General features: G+C 51.7%; 10 protein-coding genes across 10 annotated transcripts; 5 read left to right on the top strand and 5 right to left on the bottom strand.

The window, feature by feature from the left end:
* Nucleotides 1-958: 958 nt before the first annotated feature.
* Nucleotides 959-2,672, top strand: M430DRAFT_141094 (hypothetical protein; the record flags this gene model as incomplete). The annotated part of the gene is made up of 2 exons (XM_024862693.1): nt 959-1,133; nt 1,187-2,672. Exons 1-2 carry the CDS (start codon nt 1,063-1,065, stop codon nt 2,670-2,672), a joined length of 1,557 nt encoding a protein of 518 aa, XP_024720254.1. The 5' UTR covers nt 959-1,062.
* A 671-nt stretch (nt 2,673-3,343) lies between these two features.
* On the bottom strand, nt 3,344-4,330 carry M430DRAFT_103403 (hypothetical protein; the record flags this gene model as incomplete). Its single annotated transcript, XM_024860863.1, has 1 exon — nt 3,344-4,330. The coding sequence occupies one exon, from the start codon at nt 4,328-4,330 to the stop codon at nt 3,344-3,346; it is 987 nt and encodes a 328-aa protein (XP_024720253.1).
* A 123-nt stretch (nt 4,331-4,453) lies between these two features.
* On the bottom strand, nt 4,454-5,320 carry M430DRAFT_19716 (hypothetical protein; the record flags this gene model as incomplete). The annotated part of the gene is made up of 1 exon (XM_024864133.1): nt 4,454-5,320. One exon carries the CDS (start codon nt 5,318-5,320, stop codon nt 4,454-4,456), a length of 867 nt encoding a protein of 288 aa, XP_024720252.1.
* Nucleotides 5,321-5,495: 175 nt separating this feature from the next.
* Nucleotides 5,496-7,003, top strand: M430DRAFT_102940 (hypothetical protein; the record flags this gene model as incomplete). Its single annotated transcript, XM_024860831.1, has 3 exons — nt 5,496-5,900; nt 5,951-6,835; nt 6,890-7,003. 3 exons carry the CDS (start codon nt 5,496-5,498, stop codon nt 7,001-7,003), a joined length of 1,404 nt encoding a protein of 467 aa, XP_024720251.1.
* Nucleotides 7,004-8,237: 1,234 nt separating this feature from the next.
* M430DRAFT_19714 (hypothetical protein) lies at nt 8,238-8,702 on the top strand (the record flags this gene model as incomplete). The annotated part of the gene is made up of 3 exons (XM_024864132.1): nt 8,238-8,336; nt 8,404-8,465; nt 8,528-8,702. The coding sequence occupies 3 exons, from the start codon at nt 8,238-8,240 to the stop codon at nt 8,700-8,702; spliced, it is 336 nt and encodes a 111-aa protein (XP_024720250.1).
* Nucleotides 8,703-9,005: 303 nt separating this feature from the next.
* Nucleotides 9,006-10,155, bottom strand: M430DRAFT_276577 (hypothetical protein; the record flags this gene model as incomplete). Its single annotated transcript, XM_024865681.1, has 2 exons — nt 9,006-10,028; nt 10,080-10,155. The coding sequence occupies 2 exons, from the start codon at nt 10,153-10,155 to the stop codon at nt 9,052-9,054; spliced, it is 1,053 nt and encodes a 350-aa protein (XP_024720249.1). The 3' UTR covers nt 9,006-9,051.
* Nucleotides 10,156-11,053: 898 nt separating this feature from the next.
* M430DRAFT_35422 (hypothetical protein) lies at nt 11,054-13,700 on the bottom strand. Its single transcript, XM_024866737.1, has one exon. It carries the CDS (start codon nt 13,598-13,600, stop codon nt 11,093-11,095), a length of 2,508 nt encoding a protein of 835 aa, XP_024720248.1. The 5' UTR covers nt 13,601-13,700; the 3' UTR covers nt 11,054-11,092.
* A 157-nt stretch (nt 13,701-13,857) lies between these two features.
* Nucleotides 13,858-15,569, top strand: M430DRAFT_247812 (hypothetical protein). The gene is made up of 2 exons (XM_024865133.1): nt 13,858-14,044; nt 14,110-15,569. Exon 2 carries the CDS (start codon nt 14,183-14,185, stop codon nt 15,335-15,337), a length of 1,155 nt encoding a protein of 384 aa, XP_024720247.1. The 5' UTR covers nt 13,858-14,044; nt 14,110-14,182; the 3' UTR covers nt 15,338-15,569.
* An 812-nt stretch (nt 15,570-16,381) lies between these two features.
* Nucleotides 16,382-20,376, bottom strand: M430DRAFT_247798 (hypothetical protein). The gene is made up of 2 exons (XM_024865132.1): nt 20,248-20,376; nt 16,382-20,170 (listed from the first exon to the last, which is right to left on the bottom strand). Exon 2 carries the CDS (start codon nt 20,127-20,129, stop codon nt 16,581-16,583), a length of 3,549 nt encoding a protein of 1,182 aa, XP_024720246.1. The 5' UTR covers nt 20,130-20,170; nt 20,248-20,376; the 3' UTR covers nt 16,382-16,580.
* Nucleotides 20,377-21,550: 1,174 nt separating this feature from the next.
* M430DRAFT_103826 (hypothetical protein) lies at nt 21,551-23,129 on the top strand (the record flags this gene model as incomplete). Its single annotated transcript, XM_024860882.1, has 2 exons — nt 21,551-21,804; nt 22,043-23,129. The coding sequence occupies 2 exons, from the start codon at nt 21,551-21,553 to the stop codon at nt 23,127-23,129; spliced, it is 1,341 nt and encodes a 446-aa protein (XP_024720245.1).
* Between the last annotated feature and the right edge of the window lie 144 nt (nt 23,130-23,273).

Genomic DNA, 23,273 nt, shown 5'->3' with positions numbered 1-23,273 from the left:
TGTCCCACACATGGAGGGGCCGCCTAAGGATTATATATCAACTACTACGGTGTTACACTGTGCAAGCATATGAATTGCGTGTTCTGCAAGAGATTGATACCACCGATCTAATGACCCCTCATCATCGTTGGAACCCCTGAGAGTTCGGGATAACGGCCTTGTTTGACAGGCTGAACAAGGCGCTCGTCTTTACGTGTGGTTGGTGGACAAAGAACTAATGATGGTGCAATCGCGCTCCTTGATCACGAATATACATCAGACAGACAAGAGACGAACACAGGGACCAGGGGATAACGTCGGCGCCCCAGAAAGTGGGATAGCCGCGAAAAACGCGAGGTCGGCCAGCCATAAAGAGGAATCGGTACATATGGGGAGACGATGAGCCTTGAAGTTCTGTGTGGCATACCCTGTACGCAGTATCTATGTGGATGGAGAAATTATATCCAAGGCAGAAGGATTGAGTAGGCGTATATCACGTGATGCTAATCGCATCGCCATCAAACCCCCCGGTCAACACTCTCAGGCTTGTCGTCGGTGCGATGTGCAACAAAACATTCGAATATCATGTGATGCTAATCCTACTGCTGTTGCAACCGGTGTTCAACAATTCCACGCTTGTCATGGATGCGATGTGCAACAAAGTTCCGTCCTTTCCCTCCCATATCACGAGCCAATATCACGTGAATTGGCAAAGGCTTCTCTCTTGTCGCCTAACATATAAGACATAATATTAGTCATACGGCTCCCTCAAATCGATAAGTCACGTGCATTGATTGACCCCTCGTGGGTTTTCTTTTTGCTCAATTTGAGTCGATTGTATCGCACAATTTGGAGAAAACCGTTCTCTCCATTTTCTCAAGCGTACGCAGAATTCTGGGATATTTCTGGGATATTTCTTCTTATCCTGTACGCTGCGTGAGTTGCATAAGCCCTGTCCAGTGGCGCTGCTGAGCGATCAACGCTCGGTTGCCCACCATCACCATCATCGCGGGGCTAAAGTTTTCTTATCGAAATCTTTCCTCCAGACATACATCAACGGCATTCATAGGAAACACCGCCACGATGTCTGCTATGGATCTAGATGCCCCGGTGTCTATTGCACCGCAGTTTAGAGAAGGGCAGACAAATGCAACGTAAGTAATCCCCTCCGCTGCGTGGCGGTCATTGCTAACAGATTCTCCCTCAGTATTCTCTGCTGTAACTGTGGCGCGCCGATCGATGGAACTACTTCAGCAGGAGCACTCTGCTTCGACTGTGTTAAGCTTACGGTTGATGTCTCCCAAGGAATCCAACGCGAAGCCACCCTCCATTTCTGCAGAGACTGCGACCGATGGCTCCTCCCACCCTCGACTTGGATTGTTGCAGCCCCCGAATCAAGAGAACTCCTCGCGCTTTGCCTGAAGAAACTCCGAGGTCTACATAAAGTCAGGATTATCGATGCTAGTTTTATATGGACCGAACCTCACTCTCGGAGAGTGAAGGTCAAGCTCACCATCCAGGACTCGGTTTCCGAGGGCGTGGTTCTGCAACAAGCTTTCGAGGTGGAGTATGTAGTGGCATACCAACAATGTCCGGAATGTGCAAAATCATACACCGCAAACACATGGAGAGCATGCGTGCAAGTCAGACAGAAGGTCCCTCATAAACGGACCTTCCTTTACCTCGAGCAACTCATTCTTAAGCACGGTGCACACAAGGATTCCATAAATATTAAGGAAGTGAAGGACGGACTGGATTTCTTCTTCTCAGCACGAAACCAGGCGGAGAAATTCGTTGATTTCCTGAACTCTGTTGCACCTGTCCGATCGAAGAAGTCTCAAGAACTTATCTCCATGGATATTCACACGTCTACTAAATCTTACAAATTCACATTCTCCGTCGAATTGGTCCCCATCTGCAAGGATGATCTGGTGGCCATTCCGATCAAGCTGGCCAAGCAAGTCGGCAATATCTCCCCTCTAGGCATCTGCTACCGTGTCGGTACATCTGTCAATATCCTCGACCCAAGTACTTTACAGACCGCTGATATCAGCACTCCCATCTACTGGCGAGCGCCGTTCACCTCTCTGGCTGACGTTCAAGAGCTTGTTGAGTTTATTATAATGGATATCGAACCTATCGGACCACAGAAGGGCAGATGGCTTCTTGCAGAAGCCACAGTAGCACGTGCAACCGATCTCGGGTCAAACGATACGACCTACTACACTCGCACACATCTCGGGAACGTTCTCCATCCCGGTGACTCCGTCATGGGTTACATGTTGACGGGTACCAACTTCAACAACCCACAATTCGATGCCCTAGAAGAGTCCAACACCTACTCCTCGCAGATCCCCGACGTCATGCTAGTCAAGAAGTTCTACGCCAGAAAGAAGAAGTCCAAGAACCGGGCATGGCGCCTTAAGCGCATGGCCAGAGACGAGGGCGATCTCCTGCCCAAGAAGGCAGACCAGGAGAGGATGGACCGAGATTACGAGATGTTCCTACGGGACGTCGAGGAAGATGCCGAGCTCCGTCAAACGATGGCTCTATACAAGGCTAAGAAGAAGAAGGAGGACGAGGAAGCCATGAGCGTCGTGGAGACGGATGACGGCGAGGACGAGACGCCCCAGATCGATATGGACGAGCTGCTGGATGAATTCGACGAGCTGAACGTTGATGATGAGGAGTAGAGTTCGCGGCCCTGATGTTGGCGTTTGGTATGAGAAAAAAAGGCGTTTTACTTTCATTTTTATTTTTATCACTGTGGGCTGTTTGGAATTGGTGATGCTAGCCTAGATGAATAGAAACCTTCTTCCTTAACTATTCATATTCCCTATAACGTAACCCATGATCTTCTTACCTGTAGACTCTCTCTATTTTTCTAGTATTTCCCCTATCCCTCTCCTAGGTAACTTCAGTACGACAAACCACCCTTTCCGAACGAATCTCTATCTAGATTCCATTCTTGACTAAGTACCTTACCTTACACTACATCGTAGCTGAGCATACCTACCTATCTATATAATAACATCATATCTTAAAGAATCAGAAGATTTACTGCTAAGAAAAGGAATTCTAGAGCGTTGGAGATGATGAGATATGAGAGTCTGGGATAGGGGAGGGAGAAAGGGGACACGAATTTGACTTTACTTGGCTTGACTTTCGCGCATCTGGTGAGGAGGATGGGATGGGATGTGCGCAGGATTCAGAATGAAGGATAGCAACAACATCAAGGGCCACTAGAACTACTACTGTCACGCTGGAGATACGACCGCGGAAAGACACAGGCACCGGTGATGACATTACTGTAGTTAGATAGATATACACAGGGACTTATGATTATTGGAATTTTTTTGGAAATCTAGAAAATCTTGCTCAGGACCCTCTTCACCTGCTCTTGCTGCTCCGCTGGTCGCTTCTTCGATGCCACTGCCGTCTGCTTGAAATGTCGTGGCCGCTCTCCGCCCGCCTTTGCCTTTGGTTCCTTCGTAACAGCATCATCGCCTCCCTTCTCCGTGGCCGTGGCCGTGGCAGCCTCCTCGTCTTCTTTCTTCCTCTTCGCAGCCTTCTTCGCCTCCATACCCTCGAGCATCTTGGCCCTCTCCACATTCTGCACGAAGTGCTTGTTCTCCTTGGTGGTCTTGCTGATCTCGGCCCTCATCCTACTTGCACGCTCCGCGTTTTCAGCCGCGATCTGCTCCGTCAGATTATGCCATTTGAACCCCTTCAGGTACAGCAGGTTCCACACGTCGTCATGATAATACGTGCCCTTCTTACCCCCGATGATCCTCGCGTTCAACAGCTCGCACGCACGCTTGGCATCCTTCTTATTGACAAACTCAACCCAGCCATCGGTGAAGGATCGCTTCTTGTTCCCCCCGTTGCGCACCCGACGTGCGTAGGAGGCAGGATCTTCGGGGGAGAGGAAGATGCGGTTGATGGCTCCGTAGGGTTCAAGCAGTGATCGCAGTTTCGTAGGCTTCATGAAAGGTGGTATTCGTGACAGGTAGACGACGCCGGATCGTTTGATGGCCGCTTCGGTTGCGACCAGGTTTTTCTTGCTGAGGGGTTTGGTGACCCCAGGGAGGTCCAGAGTCTTTTTCTTCTTCTTCTCAGATGTAGAATCCGCCTCTCCTGATTCCTTGGGGGCTTCTCCATCCTCTTTGTTCTCGCCATTTCCCGATTCTTCGGGCTCTTCCTCGCCGGCGCTGTCATCGCTCTCGACCTTCCTTCGCTTTGGGCTTCTGCCACCCTTCCTTAATTCTTCAGCCTCTGAATTGTACCCCTGGCTCGCATCGTCATCGCTATTATCCGCATCGAGGAAATCGTTGTGCTTGCGTGTAGCCATCGTGCTGCTGTTGTATGTGCTTTTTTGTCGTCGCAGGAACTTTTCTTTTTGATAAGCCGCGGATCTACTATTTTTAGCGACCCGGCCTTGCCAACCCTTTTGAACAATTTCTCCACAATCTGTTCAAGGGAAGAACCCCTGCGCTTTCCACACTCTTTGTGAGATAAGTCTAAGGTCGTCTTGAGTAATGGTAAAATCTTGCTCTAAGGGCCTATTCGGATTTGCTGGCCGTCCAACTATTTTGTCGAAAGGTAAAGTCAAGTCTCCAGTGATTGTTGTCAAATGATTTACATAAGACGTTGTGACGCTTTGAACACAAGAGGCAGAAGAACGGGGAGCTGCTCGAGGTGGTCTAGCACATTGTCCAGGAATAAGCTCCCATCGTCGAAGAACAAGCTCTGGTATGTCTTGGTTGATTTCTATAGTAATGACAAGTTCGACTGTGGTGTCTCTTGATTCGAGCCACCCGTGAGCCTCAATGGCTAGCCGATTGGCTGATTCTGATGCTCCGATTTCTAGAACGCATTTTGGCCTTGGAGGCTGAATGTCTGGACCCCAACTACCATCAGGCTGTTTAATAAAATCGCCGAACTGAACTTCGAGTGAACCAAGAAGACTAACTTCATCAAGTACGCCCATGTTGCAAATTCGTAGAAAGACACGTCCTTTGAAATGCTCTGCTGCAACCTCATGTAATGCACCAAGCGTAACCTTGACGACAAGCGTGGACTCTTTCCAATTGTATAAAAGACGAGTGGATCGAGAGCTATCACTTAGCCTTTGAAAAATACTTTCGGGAACACTTGTGAAGATTAGATACTGATTCCGAGACTCTTTTCGTTCCAGCGCGTTTCGATGGTCATTGAGCCTCTTCTGAAGGCTGAGAAGATTCGTAAATTGACGAGTTTCTGTTCCATCGGGAAATCCTTCGAGAAAGGACGCAGAGAAGCCGATGCCCATTGATTCCCCTGATGATAATGAAGAGGCCATATTGTTTGTAAGGTAGTCGAGGGCGCTGGTTTCCAACTTCTTGATGTTGGTTGCCCAAACAGTCAGTCGCGATACTACGGGGTACAGTGACCGTCCGGCCATGGACTAGTAAGCGGCATCGTCGTCAGGCCCGCCACTATCTATCCCCTCAGTATCTACACCGCATATCAACGCAATGTCTGTCGAAACTATTACCACCATCTCCCCCACGACGAATAAACCCGTTCTGACCAGAAATGGCGTTACTTCGTTGGAACTCCAGCAGCTCCCAGAGCTGGCGACAGAAGCATTCGAGAAGTACCGCTTGACTTCGTTATCAGAGCGGCAGGCAATTGTAAAGAAAGCACTGAAGCTTCTCAACGATAAGCAGGATGTACTGGCCAAAGAGCTCACTGAACAAATGGGGCGGCCAATTGCGTACACGGCGAAAGAGGTCACTACAGCGTGCAAAAGGGGAGAGTATCTTCTTAAGGTCAGCGAGGATGCGCTGAAGGATACCGACGGCGAGGCGGAACATGGGTTCAAGAGGTTCATTCGAAAGGTGCCTGTAGGGCCGGTTCTGATCCTGTTTGCATGGAATGTGAGTCCGTTCTAATCCACCAGTCAAACGTTGCAGCTGACGCAGTGTAGTACCCGTATTTGATATTGGTGAACTCTTTGATACCCGCCCTCCTCGCTGGGAACTCGGTCATTTTGAAGCCGTCTCCACAAACCCCTACCATTGTCGAGCATATCTCGGAGATCTTTACCGAGGCTGGTCTGCCTCAGAACGTTATACAGTTTTTCCATTCTGGATCGCCGCTCATAATTGAGTCAATCGTGAGGGATCCAAAGATATCGTTGATCTGCTTCACAGGCTCTGTGGCTGGTGGTTTGATGGTGCAGAAAGCCGCAGCGGACAGAATCGTAAATGTTGGTCTGGAGCTCGGTGGCAAAGACCCCGCCTACATTAGACCTGATGTTGATGTCGCGTGGGCGGCAGAGGAAATCGTTGATGGTGCGGTTTTCAACTCTGGACAGAGCTGTTGCAGCATAGAGCGGGTCTATGTGCACGAACAGATCTACGACTCTTTTATTGAGAATGTCCAGGCTGTCTTGAAGAATTACAAGCTTGGTGATCCATTTAACAAGGACACACATGTTGGCCCTGTTATCTCGAAGCGATCGAAGGAAACAATCGAGGCCCACGTCAAGGATGCCCTTGATAAAGGCGCTAAAGATGTTACCCCGAAGAACAGTTCCTTTGAATCACCGCCGCCTGAGGGAAACTTCGTGAAGCCGACCCTTTTGATTGACGTTGACCATAGTATGACGGTCATGACCGAAGAGACCTTTGGTCCAGTCATCCCAGTTATGAAGGTCAAGGATGACGCCGAGGCTATCAAGCTGATGAATGACAGCGAGTTCGGCCTCACCGCATCTATCTGGACCAAGGATACGGGCAGAGGGGCACAACTAGCCGACAGCGTGGATGCAGGTACGGTGTTTGTAAACAGATGTGACTATCCAAGTCCGGTAAGCCAGATATATCCGTGTCACATCTTAATATCAAATACTGACCCAGCTCAGGATCTTGCATGGACGGGCTGGAAGAACTCGGGCAAAGGTGTAACGCTGAGCAAATTCGGATTCGAGCAGTTTGTCAAGCTGAAGAGCTACCACGTGAAGAACTACCCAAAATAGGGTTTCTGCATCGGATCTGTCTCAACTTACGACCACATCTTTCGGAAGGATTCAGGACGTTGTACAGTATGCTCAGCGATCATTCAATAGTCCAAATATACCACTGAAAATGTCCTCGCAACCATATCAACACAGCGATATTTCATCTTTACCTAATATGGGGTCCGCCACGAGAGAAAAGGATATCTCCTTGGTCGGGAGGTTGAGGAGTTCATGGCGTACTTATAGTATTGTTATAGTATTGATGCGGATTCCGAGGATCTGGAAATGTTGTACCCCTTACGCGCCACAGAACACAATGATTGGCTCCCTGGCCCGCCGCGGGAATACGAGAAGTGAGAACAATACGCCTGGCAAATGAAAGGAGCGGAGCCCTCCCGAGGAGATCCTTTGGTACAATGGTGCTCCCCGAATTCTCCTCAACAGGGTAACTTGCATTCCGCGCATATTTTCCTTCCCGCCCCTCAGAGACTTCCGTAGTAAACGGGAGAGCTTCAGTGGCTTGTTTCATCATATCTGGCATTTGCCGTCGTCCTCGTGATTCTAGGAATTGCTACTTCTATATCGTGGAAGCTTGATACTTCGCTCAATGATCTCTGCTGAAAGTCAGCTGAAGTTATCGTTCCAGCTAAGCTCGTAGTATCACCATGACCATGCTTCAGATATCGGAAATTTATCAGGCAAGCGGTGTCCATTCCAGAAATTTTTGAGAATGCTTCTCTCAGCCAGTCACATCTAAATCTTCCTGTGTAAGGAGCGCGAGCCACGTTGCGTTGCACTGTATCATATTGTTGAGTCTACATCGAGAATGATGGCCATTACACCGACCTGCAGTGGTTCGATACCGTACCACTGTACTCGGTGCAATCTAGCAAAAGAAAACCTGAACTTCCGTTAGGAGCTCCTTCGTCATTTCTTGTACAGCCTCTCGTGCAGTCTATATATCTCTTCCATACTCATCCATGTCCTGGAAAAGGACAAGCAGCTCGTCAGTAACATCTCTATATTCACACAAGTCCTTACCGGCGGTCTTTGTTCTTGTTTTGTTGGCTGCTTTGACCCTCCTTCCTTTAAGTGCATTCATTTCTTTAGCAAGCGTCTCGAATTTCAAAGCCATTTGTATTTCTTTCAGGATCATCGAACTACATATAACACCTCGTTACTACCACTTCTTCCCAGATTCTCTGTTGATCTTCAATTTCGACTCTGTTTAGAAAATATATCCTCCTGCACCATGCAGTGTATCCAAGTTTCCGGATTTCTCTCAAGAGTTCGCAACAATTGCCTCGAAATTCTGGGTTTAAAACAAAAGCCACGTCAAAATATCGATATCGTATGTTCCAAGCCTCACTATCCTGTTGCTTCATTCATAGACGGACCCCAGCTGACCCCCCTTCCAGAGCTCCCCATTTAATTTCAAGCAAGGGCCTGCTGTCAACTTCCCCGGATACTCCGAAGACGAGTAAGTCTCCCACCGTCTGTCTATCCATCGCATACCGGCAAATGCTGACGGGCAACTAACAGCATCTCTCTCATGAGAGAAAAGGCAATCGCCTCCACCGCCATCGTCGAAGACGGTGACTTCGGCCTCAGATCCAAAATCCGCCCCCCGCGCCCACGAGACAGCTGCGCCGGCTGTAACATCGAGAGCGGGGTCATGTATCAGACGACGAGGACCAGCAGACGATACATATACTAGATGGATCGCGAAGAACATGTCTGGAGTATGAGATATATTTTCTGCATAGTATGGCATTTGTGGAGGAAGAAGGTGTATGTTTTTTGTTAGAGTGTATATTTCCAGGGGTCTGTCTGTTGTCTTATGGTCAGCTGGGCTCCAGCAGGATTTTTGGATGGATTTCGATCTCGGGTTCTATTTGCATACCTTGATCAAAAGAGGACTGATGAACCTTTGTCAAAGCATTGTTAATTACCCGGTGAAACTCATCACCGGGATATTCTCCTCAAAATGCGTGATTATCTCTGAAAGAAAACATTTATTCATCTGCGTGTCCATCTCTCTCTTTCTCTGGCAGATTAAACATTCGCTATGCATGCATTGCATATTCCGCCGCCTCCTTCCACTCCTCCTCCGATTCCTCTTCAGACTTTTCCTCCCCCTTCCCCTCCCCCTCCGAATCCTCCATCAACACCCTCAAATTCCTCTCATACCCCTCCCCCAACTCCCACGCTGCCCTCTCCAACCCCCTCCTCCTAGCCTTTATCCACTCTTCCATAGTACACCAAGCACTTGCATCCGCCCTCCTCCCCTTCTCACCCCCCCTAGACACATACTCGGGCAGAATCTCCTCCCCCCTCTCCACCGCAACCCTCACCTCCTCTTCTCTCCTTTGTTCCAACAAGAACCGCTCTTCTCCATGCTGTTGTTGATGATTACTAGTTTTGGGCTCCGCGTCTGAGATACGGAGATGCGGGAGGAGAGAGTTGGCTTCGTAGTGCATGTGTGCAAACTCGCTGTCGGGGATGGGAAGAATGTCGGGGAGGAGGGTGAGTGCTGTGGTGGTTTGGGTTTGGAGAGAGGAAGGGGTCTTTGGTTGTTGGCTTGCTTGGGGATGGGAGTGGGAGGAGGGGTTGTTAAGGGGGAAGTTGGATGGGAAGGGAGGGTGTGGACGTGCGCGGGGAGTGCGGAATTGTTGAGGAGTTGAATGATCAAAAGAAGAATGAGAGGAATGAGAAGGAGGAGGAGGAGCAGGTGGTGGTCGAGCAGCTCCTCTAGCTTGCCGTTGGCGATGCTGGAATGCAGCAAGGACGTCGATGACGAGGAGACGCTGGCGGGATGTGAAAGGCGGGCGGCCGGGTTGCAGATACCCGTCTATATTGCGCATAGGGGGAATGTAGCCTTCGTGGAGGAGGCCCGGGTCGGCGACTACGGCGGTGATGGCGTCGATGAGCTTTTGGCGTTGGTGGATTGTGACTTGGGGGAGGGCAGGGGGTGTTTTGAAGCTGCTGGCTTGTTGCTGGTGGGCGACGGGGGTGAGGGGATTGTTGGCTGGTGGAAAGGTGGCTTTGGTTTGTTAGCTTGGTGGAAGAGTTGGGTGAGCTTTTGCTTGCTTACCTGCTGGTCCTCTGGTAGGTGGTGTCATGATGGGCATCTGGGCCAGGTAGTTGCCGGCGTTGCTCTTGTCTGCCATGATGGCTTGGAAAGTCAGCTACGCCTCTGAATATTGGGATGGGTTGGAGATGCTTACATGGAAGTCTGGACATGTTGTTTGTTATTGTCATTGTCAGATCTTGATCAGAGAGATGGGATGGTCTCTTCAAATTCACTTCGAGTTGTGGCTGGTTAGGAAAAAAACAAGTTGATGCCCTTCTAAAAGCAAACCCCCCATAGAGTGAATCTGACCTGGCGCCGAGAAGAGATTGATACTCGCCCTCTCCAACCGACTTTCGATGTCTGTTTTAGACCACTCTCTGTGGCCACTTTCATGTGCTATACTGATTGTCTATGTGCAGGCTCTGTCTTGTGTTGTATTAGATGCCCAATGTCCCGAGGTTGTTCTCATCCAGCCAGTGTCATCCACCTTCAAAGCCCTGATCTACAAGAACAAACTGGTTACCGGGACGATTTCGGACCATACCCTCGATCAGCCTTTAAGCAAGTGCACTCACTAATGTAAGATACATGCATATTCATGTGCCCTACAATGGCATGGACTACCCAATTTCTCCAAAGTGATTGCACTGGCAACCCATCTTCTGAAGAACATGTACAAAGAGGTTGATCCACTACGCGAGGTTTAGAAGTCGAAGTACGGTTGGAGACTTCTATATACATCCTTTAGCTCGGCACCTATCTGTTTGTTTAGATACCGGTTTAGAGATCTGAAGTATATCATGTTCAAAGCTGAAAAGAGATCCTTGGTGATGCGATTATTGTCTCTTAACTGAGAATAGATAGTGGCCTTGACCAATTCAGATCTGACGAAAGCCCGAGCTGAATGAATTAATGCAAATGCTTATCATAGGGAATATCAAACGACGAACTTTCGCTTCATGATTCACGTGAATCAGAGCAGCTTTCCACTTGATCTGTACTGGATTGATTGACATGGCAGCTGAGCTATTTCCTCATCCGATATTAAACTCGCTAGCAGCAGCCATATGCTCTTGCATCTTCCTCTTCATCCTCTTCGCTGCATCGTTGCTATCCACACTCGGGAGATCCAACTCCATCTTCCTTTGTTTCCTGACTCGCTCGCCTTCGGGTGCTTTGTCTTCAACTTCTCCCCTCTTGGCCTTTCGCGCCGCTACACTTCTATCCGCCTTGGTCATCTTCGCCGGCCTCAGTCCCGGCACTTTTATACTACCCGGTTTATCTCGCAGTGCAAATGCCTTTGCCAAATGTCCTAAATGCAAGGTCTGCATGTTGAAAATGTGCCTCTCGTTCGCAACGTGGGTAGCATATGCTCTTATATGACTTTGGAACCCACGGCGCGCCATCTCGAGATACTTCGGGGAATCCAAAGCCCAGCGTTCCACATCAAGTTGCCACTCTGTAGCTCTCTCTTCCCATTCTCGACCTGTGCCGCCGAAACCTTTCCGTAGCAGTTCTTCGGCTGTATGGTGGACCAGCGACTTCTTACCGTCACGATAACCGGACGCCAGTATGGATACGTACTCTTCCTCATCACCCGGAAGTAGGAAAATGAGGGCTCGGCCATCGCGACCTGCTCGCGCAGTACGTCCAACACGATGCAGATGGTCATCCGCGCTGAAAGGAGGATCGTACTCGATGACATAGTCGACATTTGGAAGATCCAGACCTCTAGAAGCGACGTCTGTGCAGATCAAGACACAGGGGTCTGGAGATTCGGTAAAGGCTTTGAGGGTAGCCGTTCGAATGTTTTGAGCCAACGACCCGTGAAGCTTGTGCAGAATAACAGGATTCGTTTCACTTGAGATAACAGTGCCATGTGCGATCGTGTCCTTGGTGAGCTCAGTCTTGGTGATTTTAGGGCCTTCAACCGCGGCCTCGCCATCCTTTGAAGAAGCCTCAACGGGTCTGCTGAAGAGAGAAAAGTGGAAATCGACAGAATCAGCGCACGAAATAAACACAATCGTCTTCATCACCGAACCTCGTCGAGAAAAGGCACGCTTCAAGATAGCCGTCAGCGTAACAAGCCGCAGCTTCGCTGGGACAACAGCATACGCCTGCTTCAGCTGAGCTGGTGCCGAGAAGGCTTTCTCGTCGGCTTCGGCATCCTCTGTTTTTCCTTCCGGCTGCTCGTTCTCCGAAGGGTCTGCCTGGATATGGACAGCATCCTTCAAGCTGATTTCCCCTAATCTTTGAACATTCATTTTCATGGTGGCGGAGCATAGAACTGTCACCCGGCGGCTAGGCAATGCTTTATACTCCAGTCCGGTCGTTTGGTCCATCGACAATGCTCTCCTCCCAATCTTCTCCACAATGCCCTTGATTTCTTCTTCGAACCCCAGTTCCATCAACCTATCACCTTCATCTAGCACTAACCAGCGGACCGTGTTGACTCTCAAGACTTCGGTATTGTCCAAGTGATCCGCTAGACGTCCAGGTGTAGCGATTAGGATATTGACACCCTTTCGTAGTCTAGCTTTCTCCGATTGCTTGCTTTCACCTCCAATAACAGTCGTTCCGACAATCCACGGCGCGCATCGTAAGACTTTCTCTAGCACCGCTGCAATCTGTTTGCACAATTCGCGCGTGGGTGCAAGGACGACTGCAAAAAGTCCAGAGTCTCGATGAACTTGCACATCCTTACTACTCATAGCCATGATCCGCTGAACAATCGGCAGAAGATATGCCAGAGTCTTTCCTGACCCGGTCTGAGCCTGTATAAACGCATCACTATCATCATTGACCAGCTGTGGAATGGCCGCCTTCTGAATCCCCGTCGGTGCTTTCATCTCGAGCTTGGTCGACAGATGTGCAGCCAACCGTCTCGAGAGCCCCAAGGTCGTAAAAGTCGCCATCTCCTCAGTAAGCGGCGCATTCGAAGGTTTCGCAGGCTCTGGCTCCTCCTCCGGCTCCTCAAATTTAGTCTTCGCAGAAGGGTTGAACGAGAACAGAGATGAGATGACTTGCGGCTTCCCTCCCGCAGGCCCAGTTCGATTCCGGGGCGCAGCATTACTACCAGAATGTGGAGTTTCCATATCGTCTGAAAACCGCTTGACAGAATTCCCACCGCTCGTCCCAATCTTGATACTCCCGGGCGGCAACTTTCCCGACACGAAAGCTGGCCGGGTTTCCTCCTGCACGGGGGCATTTCGAGTTCCAGGGATTTTTATGCTTCCGGGAGGGAGCTTTCCAGAAACGAAAGCAGCGGTATTCGCACCTGAACCCGAATCATGATCGACTCGCTGTCTCTTGGGCGGCCTCGTCGCAGTGCCCGGGCCAATGTAGTCTTCCGCACCGGTCTCATGCCGTCGCTCCTTGAAAATCTCTCGACTGGCGGGCGCCGAGGGGCCTTTGGCCGTCCGATACTGCGCTGCTTTCTTCGCTGCCAATCGATCCTTCCAGCGGCCTCCCAGAAACGATTGTTTGGTAGTCAGAGGAGCATCCCCGATTTCGAAGTTCATGAGCATTCCATCGTCCGCCATGGCTTCGGAGACTGCGCAGGATCCCCTGCGAAGAAAACGTGTTGAAGGGGGAGAAAAATCTTAAACTTTTCGTTATCGTATCGCGGAAAATCGAAATCTGGGTGCAGGGATTCGAAGATTTCCCTAATCGTTGGCGGTGAGTCGATTTTACCGAGTCCAATTGATTACTCGGACTTTTGTTTCTCCCGTTCCGGAACGACCTCATCTCAACTGATGACTTGAAAAAGGGCCATAAATTCAACAACAAATTGGTCTTCCTTTGAGATGTGATACCTCTATGGTTGTCTATCGTCCCAATTGAGAAGCCTCAAACAGAATTCAACGGCTATCTATATTTAGATAGGAAGACGCGCCGAAACCTCGGCTTCGAGTGACATCTGCAAGCGGGCCGCCGATTATTTTTTAGCGGTGTTTCTTGCTAGAACGCTCTCATATAAATACTCCGTAAGTACCTACCCCTAAAACACCTCATTGATATAGCAATAGGATACTAATGGGGCCTCAATCAGACCAGCCCGTCTGAAGCAGGATCTACTTTCCAGACCATTGGCGCCGCGTCCCTCCTCCCCGCGCTGAAGAACCATGCTCCTCCTCCAACCCAGCAGGGCATTCGTGCCTCTGAGCACCACCAGCATATCCCGACAGTGCCCTCGGCTCCTCCCACGACTGTTCTCGACGTGCCCCGCGCTGCAGGCGCGATCCAACCAAGCCACGCTCCCCAATTCCTCCATCAAGCTCTTCCGCGACGTGCCGGCGCTGCGTCAATGGCGGCGCAAGCAGCTCCTCGACTACCGCAGCGTCGGGCTCGTGCCGACGATGGGCGCGCTGCACGCGGGGCACCTGTCGCTGATCCGGGCGGCGGCGGCCGAGAACTCGGCCGTCGTGGTCAGCGTGTATGTGAACCCGACGCAGTTCGGGGTGCACGAGGATCTGGACAGCTATCCAAAGACGTGGGACAAGGACGTGGCGCTGCTGCGGGATCTGGACCGCGAGCTGGCGGCCGACGGCGGGAACCTGGGGAAGATCGCGGCGGTGTTCGCGCCGACGACCGAGGTCATGTATCCGAGTGGGAGGCCCGGGCAGGAGGTCGATGCCAAGGGGAGCTTTGTGACGATCACGCCGGTGGGGGAGGTGCTGGAGGGCGCTAGTCGACCTACGTTCTTCCGGGGCGTGGCTACGGTGTGCATGAAACTGTTCAATATCGTGACGCCCGAGCGGGTGTATTTCGGCCAGAAGGACGTGCAGCAGACGGCGGTGATCAAGAAGATGGTCAAGGATTTCTGCCTCGATATCAAAGTCATCGTTGGGGAGACGCAGCGGGAGCCCGACGGGCTCGCCATGAGCTCCCGAAACGTCTACCTGGGCACGCGGCGCCGGCGAATCGCCACAACTCTCCTGAAAGCCCTGCAAGCAGCCGAAGCAGCCTACCTTCGCGGGAGCCGGTCACGCGACGAGATCCTGGGCCCGGCGCAGGAACTCGCGCGATCCGTCTTAGCAGAGCAATTGCAGCTGAAACCCGAGGAACGCGTCAAGTTCGAGGTCGACTACATCTCCCTCGCGGACCCGGAGAACATGATGGAGGTGCAAGAGGTGGATGAATCCAAAGGCGCGGTTCTCAGCGGTGCTATCAAGATGCTCCCCGTGGAATCACCACAAGCGGACGAGGATATCGGTGCAGCGGGCGGCCCGGCCGTTCGCTTGATAGACAATATCATACTGAAGCCCGTCACTGTATGAACTATAATATAACCAAAACCAAAACCGAGTCCAAACCCAAAAATCAAAACACAAGAGAAAGAACAAAGAAGAATCGAGGAACCCTCCAAATAGAACAGCAATATCTGGGTTTCGACAAGCAGCTAGCCGTCAAAAAGAAAAAAAAAGAAAAATTCACACCTTATTGCTACCTACCTCCCTACCTACCTATATCATATATTCCTTTGCAGCGGCAGACAGTGAAGAAGAAGGGAGAGTTACAATCTCCAGTCTCCTCTCCAGTCAGTCTCTCTCTCCCGCCAAACTACCTACCTACGTTACAGAAGAAGCCCTGCTGCGGGTTAGGTAACGACGAAGATCCTATGCCCGCATAGGGATATGCACTCTTCCACCGCGGAGGAGGACCGAGGAGGAGAATAATGAATGACTGAATAGGGATGGATGGATGGAATGTCAATTGAGGAGCTAGCTCTATGCGTGGCTGTCAAGGGGGGTCCTTGGATATATCTATATATTGATTGATTGGGATTCCTGATTTGTATATTATACTGTATATTATACTAAATGAGATGTGAAATGTGAAATGCGGATAGGTACATACATACATACATACATTCACGATACGATACCGGCAGGGTTTGTTGAGATTCACATTAAGGAAGGAGACTAGGTAGGTAGGTACAGAAGAGTACTATTAAACTTGAATGAAGACACCTACCTCATTACACTGCTGTTTTTGGCCGATAATATTATATTGTATTGTATATTTTAAGATATATTTTTTGATGCTTGCTTTTTTACCCAGGCTAGTTGGGGATATATATATCTCATCTCATTTGATAGGTATACATAGCCGCTTGCTTTAAGTTACGGGAGTTGAGATTTGTCTTGATGATATATCGGCCGTCAAAACACCAAATGCTTCCTTCCATTCCGCTTCCGCGCTTCCCATTCCACACCCGTTGAACGCCATAGCTCAATGTTGGTACACGACAACAGAGCAGATATTTTTTAAGCCCGACGCAAAAAGGAAAACCCAGCTGGCCAGCAGGCTGAGCTCGAAGGCCCAGTCGCCAACCTTGACACCCATCCGTTCTATAGAAATGTGCAATCGCCCGGGTATTAATTACAAAAGAAATATGAGCATCTAGCATGCCAATCGTCTATAAACATCGAATGTCTGAAGGATCCGGCGAAGGAACAGCAATAGACAATTAGACTAACTGGAGATTTCATGACTCCAACCTTGTCGATCGGAACGATCTTAGACAGTGATCTCAGCATTACCTCCGCCAAGTAATTCGAGAACTTTGTTTGAGACGGCGCTGGGATATCCTCGACTCAGCATCTCCTGGACGACATTTTTGGCGCTGGCTCTATCCTCAACCGCGAGATAAGCCCTGGTCATCGCTTCGTAGGTACTTGGCTCTCTCTTGTCGTGACCCACAGAAGCGAAGATAGATCGGCTCTTCTCGATATTCTTATCGTTGGCCCAACCGTGGATGAGAGTGTTGGCGATATACGGTGTCATCTCGACTTTTCGAGCAGCCATGTCGCGAAGGATAGGCTCGGTATCTGCGACGCGATGGTTGGCAACCATGGATTCAAAGAGAGCTTGATACAGGCATGCCTGTGGTCGGATCGAGCTGTCGGCCATTACGGAGTCGAAAACTGCTCGGGCGCCCTCCATGTCGTGCATGACACAGCCCTTAGCATGGATCAAGGATGAGTAGTGGACTGCCTCTGGGCTTTGTCCAGTGCTTCGGATGACATCGAGAACAGCTTCAGCGGCGGCCATGTTGATGGGCTCCAGGGTTGCGTGGGTATCGACGAGAAGCTTGTAGGTGTGGTTGGTTGGCTGGATACCCTTGCTCTGCATTCGCTCGTAGTATGCAAGAACCTTGTTCTTGTCGCGCTTGGTCGTGAGGAAGAATTGCATCAAGCTGTTGTAGGGGGCAGGTCGAGCCTTGTAGTTCGGCATCGACTCCATCTCCTCGAACAATTCCTCGGCAAATTTCTCATCACTGACTCGGCAAAGAGCATTGACGATAGTGCCGTAGGTAACGCTGGTGGGTCGGATTCCGAGAGCACGCATCTCAGCAAAGTAGAAGAGGCAGTCATCGATGCGACGAGCCTTTCCAAGCTTACCAATGAGAGCATTGTAAAGGAAAGAGGAGGGCTCAACACCCTCGCTCTTAGCTCGGTGGAAGATCTTGACGGCTTCTGAGGCCTCGTCGAAGGTCTTGGTCGACTCCTTCAGTGTGGTGATGTAGAGACCGAAAGTGTTCGCCGTTGGCGCGGCGCCCATATCGAGTAGCTCCTGGTGATATCGTGCGGCCAGAGCACGGTTACCGAGCGTGAGGCAGGCTCCAACCATGGCGTCCAGGATTGAAACCCAACCATAACGAACCACTGAATACTGGGGAAGCAGTGGAATGTCAGAGCGAGCCATACCGAGGATGTCATGGACCAGATTCATCCGTTCCTCTCGTGCAGCAGCGGAAATAAGCTTGGCGTAGGTGATGTAACGTGGGTGGCGACCGGCGCGACGAATATTTCTGAATCTACCCATAGCCTCATTCAACCGTGAAACTCTTCCACGACCGGCATTGCCTCTCTCAAGCTCATCTGCAATCAGAGTAGAACCTTTGAAGTCAGTGGATGCCGCATAAGGATCGAAGGTATCCTCGAAGGTAGGCACTGGTGCATATGGCACAACAAATCCTTGCTGGTACATGGCGGCCTCCGGAGTAACCTCACGAGGATCCGGAACGCCTCGTGTAATCATGAATCGGTTGATGAACTCAACGCCCTCCTCGATCTCATCGACGATATGCGGATTTGACTCCCCAGAGGATGCTCTGATGCGAGCGAACATCTGATCGGACTGTGCAAGACCTTCCAAGACCTGGCCGGAGCCAATCATTGCAACGGCGTACATGGCAGTGGGCTCAATGAATGAGGACGAGACAGCCATCTCCGGGCGAGATAGCAATTGCCAGTATCTCTGGGCTCCTACAACATCGCCCTCGCGAACACTAAGAGCCAGCATAGCCATGACGGGGGTTGCAAACTCAGCAAAGTTGGAGGGGATACTGGAGAAAGCAGTGGTCGCAGTAACCTTATCTCCTTTGTCAGCCGCACGTGTAGCGATTTTGCTCATGGCGGCAGCTTTTGTAGATCCCTCGAGACCCTGAGCCCACTCAAGTGCTTCTGGGAGCATTCCACGGTCCAACAAGCCCTCAACGAATCCTTCACTGATGATCGTGTCTTTGAAGGCACTCGATTCCTGGAAATAGGCATCCGCGATCTTGTTATAGAACTTCTTCGCACCCTCCAGTTTGTCGGATGTGACATAAGCTCTGACGACAGCGGCATAGACACGTGCGTCCTGACGGTCAGTCAATGTGAGGTCCCCGCGGTCATCTGCTACTGCCAGTTCCTTGTACTCGTTATAGCACTCCACCGCACTGATGAGGTTTCCTGCCTGGTTGAAGGCCTTGATCATAGGTGGGAAAGTACTAGCCAATGGAACGATCTTGCTGGTTTCCATGTGCTCATACAATCGAACCATCTCTGGGACACGCCCAGCCTCGGAGCAAGCCTTGATCAGCTGATGGTAGGTTTCAGCGGGGTACGATCGGTCCTTGCGGCACGAAACAGATGCCTCAAATAATCTGACTGCAAGGTCGAGTCGATCGTCTTCGGAAAGAATAGCAAATTCGACCTCGTTTGATGGGAACATGAATTTTCCGGGCTCTTCCATGCCACCAAAACGCTCGCGTTTCTCCTCCAGGGACTGTTTCAGCGAAGAAACCTCCAAGGATCGTGAAGCCAACAGACTGATCAACGTATCGTAGGTTTCCGTGTTTGGAAGGACTTTGCGTCGAAGCATGTCCGAGTAGACATCAAGGGCCTTGGGAACGACCTGAATCCTCTCCGAAGGGAGATGGATCGCAGCGTCCAGGAGAGCATTGTAGGCATTTGCTGTAGGCTGGATGTTGGCCACAAGCATAGCCTCGAAAACGGCCGGAATCTCGGCATACCGTCCAGCTTCTGATAGTTTTGTGAGGTGCTCTGCATAGCTGAGAGATTGTAGTTCCGAAGGACTGCTAGCGGAAGTAGCCGATGTAGACCTCTCGAGGCTGGTGGTCTCGGTGGCTGAATCCACAGAGAGAGCAGGTGTCTGAACTGGTGCAATAGGGGGTGTGGGTACACGCGCAGCGACGATGCTCAACTCGGTTTCGAAAATCGCCTGGTCATTTCGCAACTTGATTTCCTTCTCAATGGCGGCATCGATCTTGGCAAGTGCAGCCTCCTCCTCAGCTTCAAATCCAACCTGCTTAATATCGTCTACCGCACTGGTACTGTAAGATCTCTCGTGCTTCGGCGCACCCGGCGCTACCTCAACCTCGACATTATTCTGACTTTCCGGGTCGACCTGGATGGATTGAGGTTTCCACTCAATACGTTTTGTAAACTGGAACTGGGTCCACTCTTTCTCTGGCTCTCCTGCAGCATGGTGTTTCTTCCACGCATCAAAGTATGCATCTAGCCCTCCGTCAGTCTTCTCCGTGCGAACCTCGCGCACGGTCGTGCCAGAGGCCTGGGCGCTAGTCTGGAAAGCATTTTGGAAGTGGTACGGGTTGCCGGCTTTGCTGGAGCGACGCTGAAGACCAAAGCCGGGTCGGTTCTGCGCGGCGTAGACTTGAGGGTGTGTAGCGGCAACAACAGACTGGGCGTACCCGTGTGTAAATGATTTGGTGAAGCCTTGACGTGCAAGATTCGAGTAGAGGTTAGAGTAGATGGGCATTTAGGGATGGGTTGGACCTCTCAGAAGGGGGAGAGAGGAGACTGCGAGGGAGTCAGCTTCGTGCTGCTTGTGAGGGGCCGCGGAAATGGAGTCAATGGTGTATGATGGAAGAACTTACTTGGGATCTCAATGTAATATTAAAGATTGCAGGTTCATTTGACAGCGAGGCCGTCAAAGAACGCGCGGGCAAGGACTAAACGGGGGGATAATGTTGAAGGGGGAGAGGCTGACTCGTTGACTGAGCTGTGAATGCTCAGAACAAACAGATGAGTTGTGATGATGAGCAGCGTAGAAGACAGACAGGTAGATGTAGAACCTGAATATGAAGACTTGAGTAATTCGACAAAGAGGCCACACGAGTCTAATTATGTGGTAACCTCGGCCCCAGGATTGCTCGTACGATTCGTGGGGATCGAGTCAGGGTTGATGTGTGTGGACACAAGGCTGGACGATTAAAGTACAGGGGTGGGGATGGCAGGAAGAACGGTCAGCTGCCACTAACAAAGGATGGCGGCGAAAGAAACACGGGAAGACTGAGCAAAAGGACGTGGAGAGAGAGAGGAGGAGGAGTGAGAGAAAAAGACGAAAAGATGAGGTTTCTTTAGTTCGCAGAGCCACGAGCAGAATTATTGGAGGGACGCGGGATCCAGGAGAACCTTTCGTGTGCGTTGCGGATGCCTGGTGGGTGACTAAGGTTACGTAGTGGGACGGCCGTCAGCCAACGATAATCAGTCGGGACGGCGGCCGACTCGCTCCGGCTCCACCGCAAATCACAATGCGCGCGCGCGCCGGCTGGACGGGTGTCGGGACTCGGGTGTCGGGTCAGACAGGCCCGGTTGAATCACCGAGAGGGAGGAATCGAGGATAATGGGACATTTGGGAATCATGGGAATTGCGGCGTTAGGCCTTTCCGGGGTTAGCTGCTAATTGCCGGGGCCGTGCGTTTATTCCAGTGGCTTCTATATTGTCGCCCTAGCCCGGCTTCTTCACACCCGCCATTGATTGGGCGTCGCGTGCGTATATTATGCCCATATTTATGACGGGATTATTACAGACGTGCAGTGTTTACTATTCATGCTCCTTTTGCCCGCGTTCCCCCGGCTAATGCGTCCCTCTGACTTGCCCAGGCCCGGCCATTACCGGCATATCCATGATCCTGCGTGATCCTTACCCCGTATATTCTTCGTAATCGCGCGTCGTCGGCTGGGCCCTTTTTTCCTAGCGGCTCACTCCTGCGTCACCGCGTGAGCATGACATCTTTTTGCATCTTTTTGCTTCTGTCTCTCCGTGCTCCATCCCCCCCCTGAACCCCTGAACCCCTGATTCTAGAAGCTGGGTCTTGACTCTCGAGTCTTGATTCTTGACTCTCTGATTATTTCTCTCCCTCTCTCCCCTTCTCTCTCGACCTCGACCAGTCAGCCATGGCTACTGCTGTCTCCGCCCCAGGCAAGGTGCTCCTGGCCGGCGGGTATCTGGTCCTGGACCGCGCCCACACGGGGCTCGTCTTCGGCCTGAGCGCGCGCATCCACGTCGTCGTGCGCGACATCGACACCAGCGCGGGCGTCGAGCTCTCGGAGATGGTCGTGCAGAGCCCGCAGTTCCGCCATGCCTCGTGGATCTACGGCTACCGCCTGACCGAGGAGCTGGGCGGCGTGCACGTCACCCAATTGCAACGGTAGGAGCTCTCTCTCTCCTTCTCTGTCTTTGCCCCCGAGGCTGTGCTATTCCTCTTTTGCCCTCTTTTCTCCCCCCTTTTCCCCTTTTCCTCTTATATCCATATCACGCGATAACCCTTTTCTTCTCCCCTTTCTTCTCTCTTAAGCCCCCCTTTTCCACATACCGTAGGCCAGTTATTAGTTCTCTTGGATCCACATTGGTTCTGCCTGCCTTCATCCATACTCATAGCTCCACAGTGCCCCGCCCGCCGAGCATTCACGAAACCCCTTTGTAGAGACCGCCTTGGCCTACGCCCTGACCTACATCTCGTCCGTCCTGCCCTCCACCACCATCAAGCCCGCATCCATCACCATCCTCGCCGACAACGACTACTATTCCCAGCCCGCGAGCACCACCACTACTACCAGTTCCCAATTCACAGACTTCGGCGTCCGTCTCCAGGATGCCCACAAGACCGGCCTGGGCTCCTCGGCCGCCCTCGTGACCGCCTTCACCGGCGCCATCTTGAGCCACTACCTCCCCGCGTCCCACTTCTCCCTCGCGTCCGCCCAAGGCCGCGCGAGGCTCCATAACCTCGCCCAGGCCGCCCACTGCGCGGCCCAGGGCAAGGTCGGCTCTGGCTTCGACGTCGCCGCCGCCGTGTACGGGACCTGCGTCTACCGGCGCTTCTCGCCATCGCTGCTCTCGCAGGTCGGCGAGCCCGGGACGCCGGGGTTCGCGACGCGGGTGCACGCGCTCGTGGACGACGATGGCGACGCGGCGCAGAGGTGGGACGCCGAGGTGTCGAAGGGCGGGGTGACGATCCCCGCGGGCATGGCGCTCGTCATGTGCGATGTGGATTGCGGGTCGCAGACGGTAGGCATGGTGAAGGATGTGCTGGCGTGGCGGAAGCAGGACGCGGCGGGGTCCAAAGCGCTGTGGGATGAGCTGCAGGCGTGCAATGATGCGCTGGCGGCGACGCTGTCCGCGGGGACGGTCGATCTGGAGCGTCTGGGAGCGGCGTTTGAGGCGATCCGCGCCCGCATCAGGGAGATGGGGAAGCGCTCCGGGGTGCCGATTGAGCCGCTGGAGCAGACCGAGTTGTTGGATGCGTTGACGCAGGGCGTCAAAGGTGTGGCTGGGGGAGTGGTCCCCGGGGCCGGCGGCTATGATGCGATCGTCCTCCTGATCAAGGATGATGAGGAGACATTGGCTGAGATTGAAACATTCCTCATCAAGTGGTGTGCGGAGAAGAAGAGCAATGTCAAGTTACTCGGCGCGAAAGGGGAGTTGGAGGGAGCGAGGGAAGAGGACGGTGCTAGATACAGCGGGTTGTTCGAATGAGAAACAGGGGCTTCTTCTTCTTCTTTCTCCTTTTTTTGCACCAGCTAATTGATCACTTAATGCTTTGTGGTTATCAAGAGAGGCGGCTCCAAGCGATTCTGACTATTTTGTTCTTCTTACACACTTTGATAGATGGATATAGAG

This window comes from Amorphotheca resinae (genome assembly GCF_003019875.1).
Source record: "Amorphotheca resinae ATCC 22711 unplaced genomic scaffold M430scaffold_7, whole genome shotgun sequence".
NCBI classification, from domain to species: domain Eukaryota; kingdom Fungi; phylum Ascomycota; class Leotiomycetes; order Helotiales; family Amorphothecaceae; genus Amorphotheca; species Amorphotheca resinae.
This window is presented reverse-complemented; position numbering and strand designations above follow the sequence as displayed.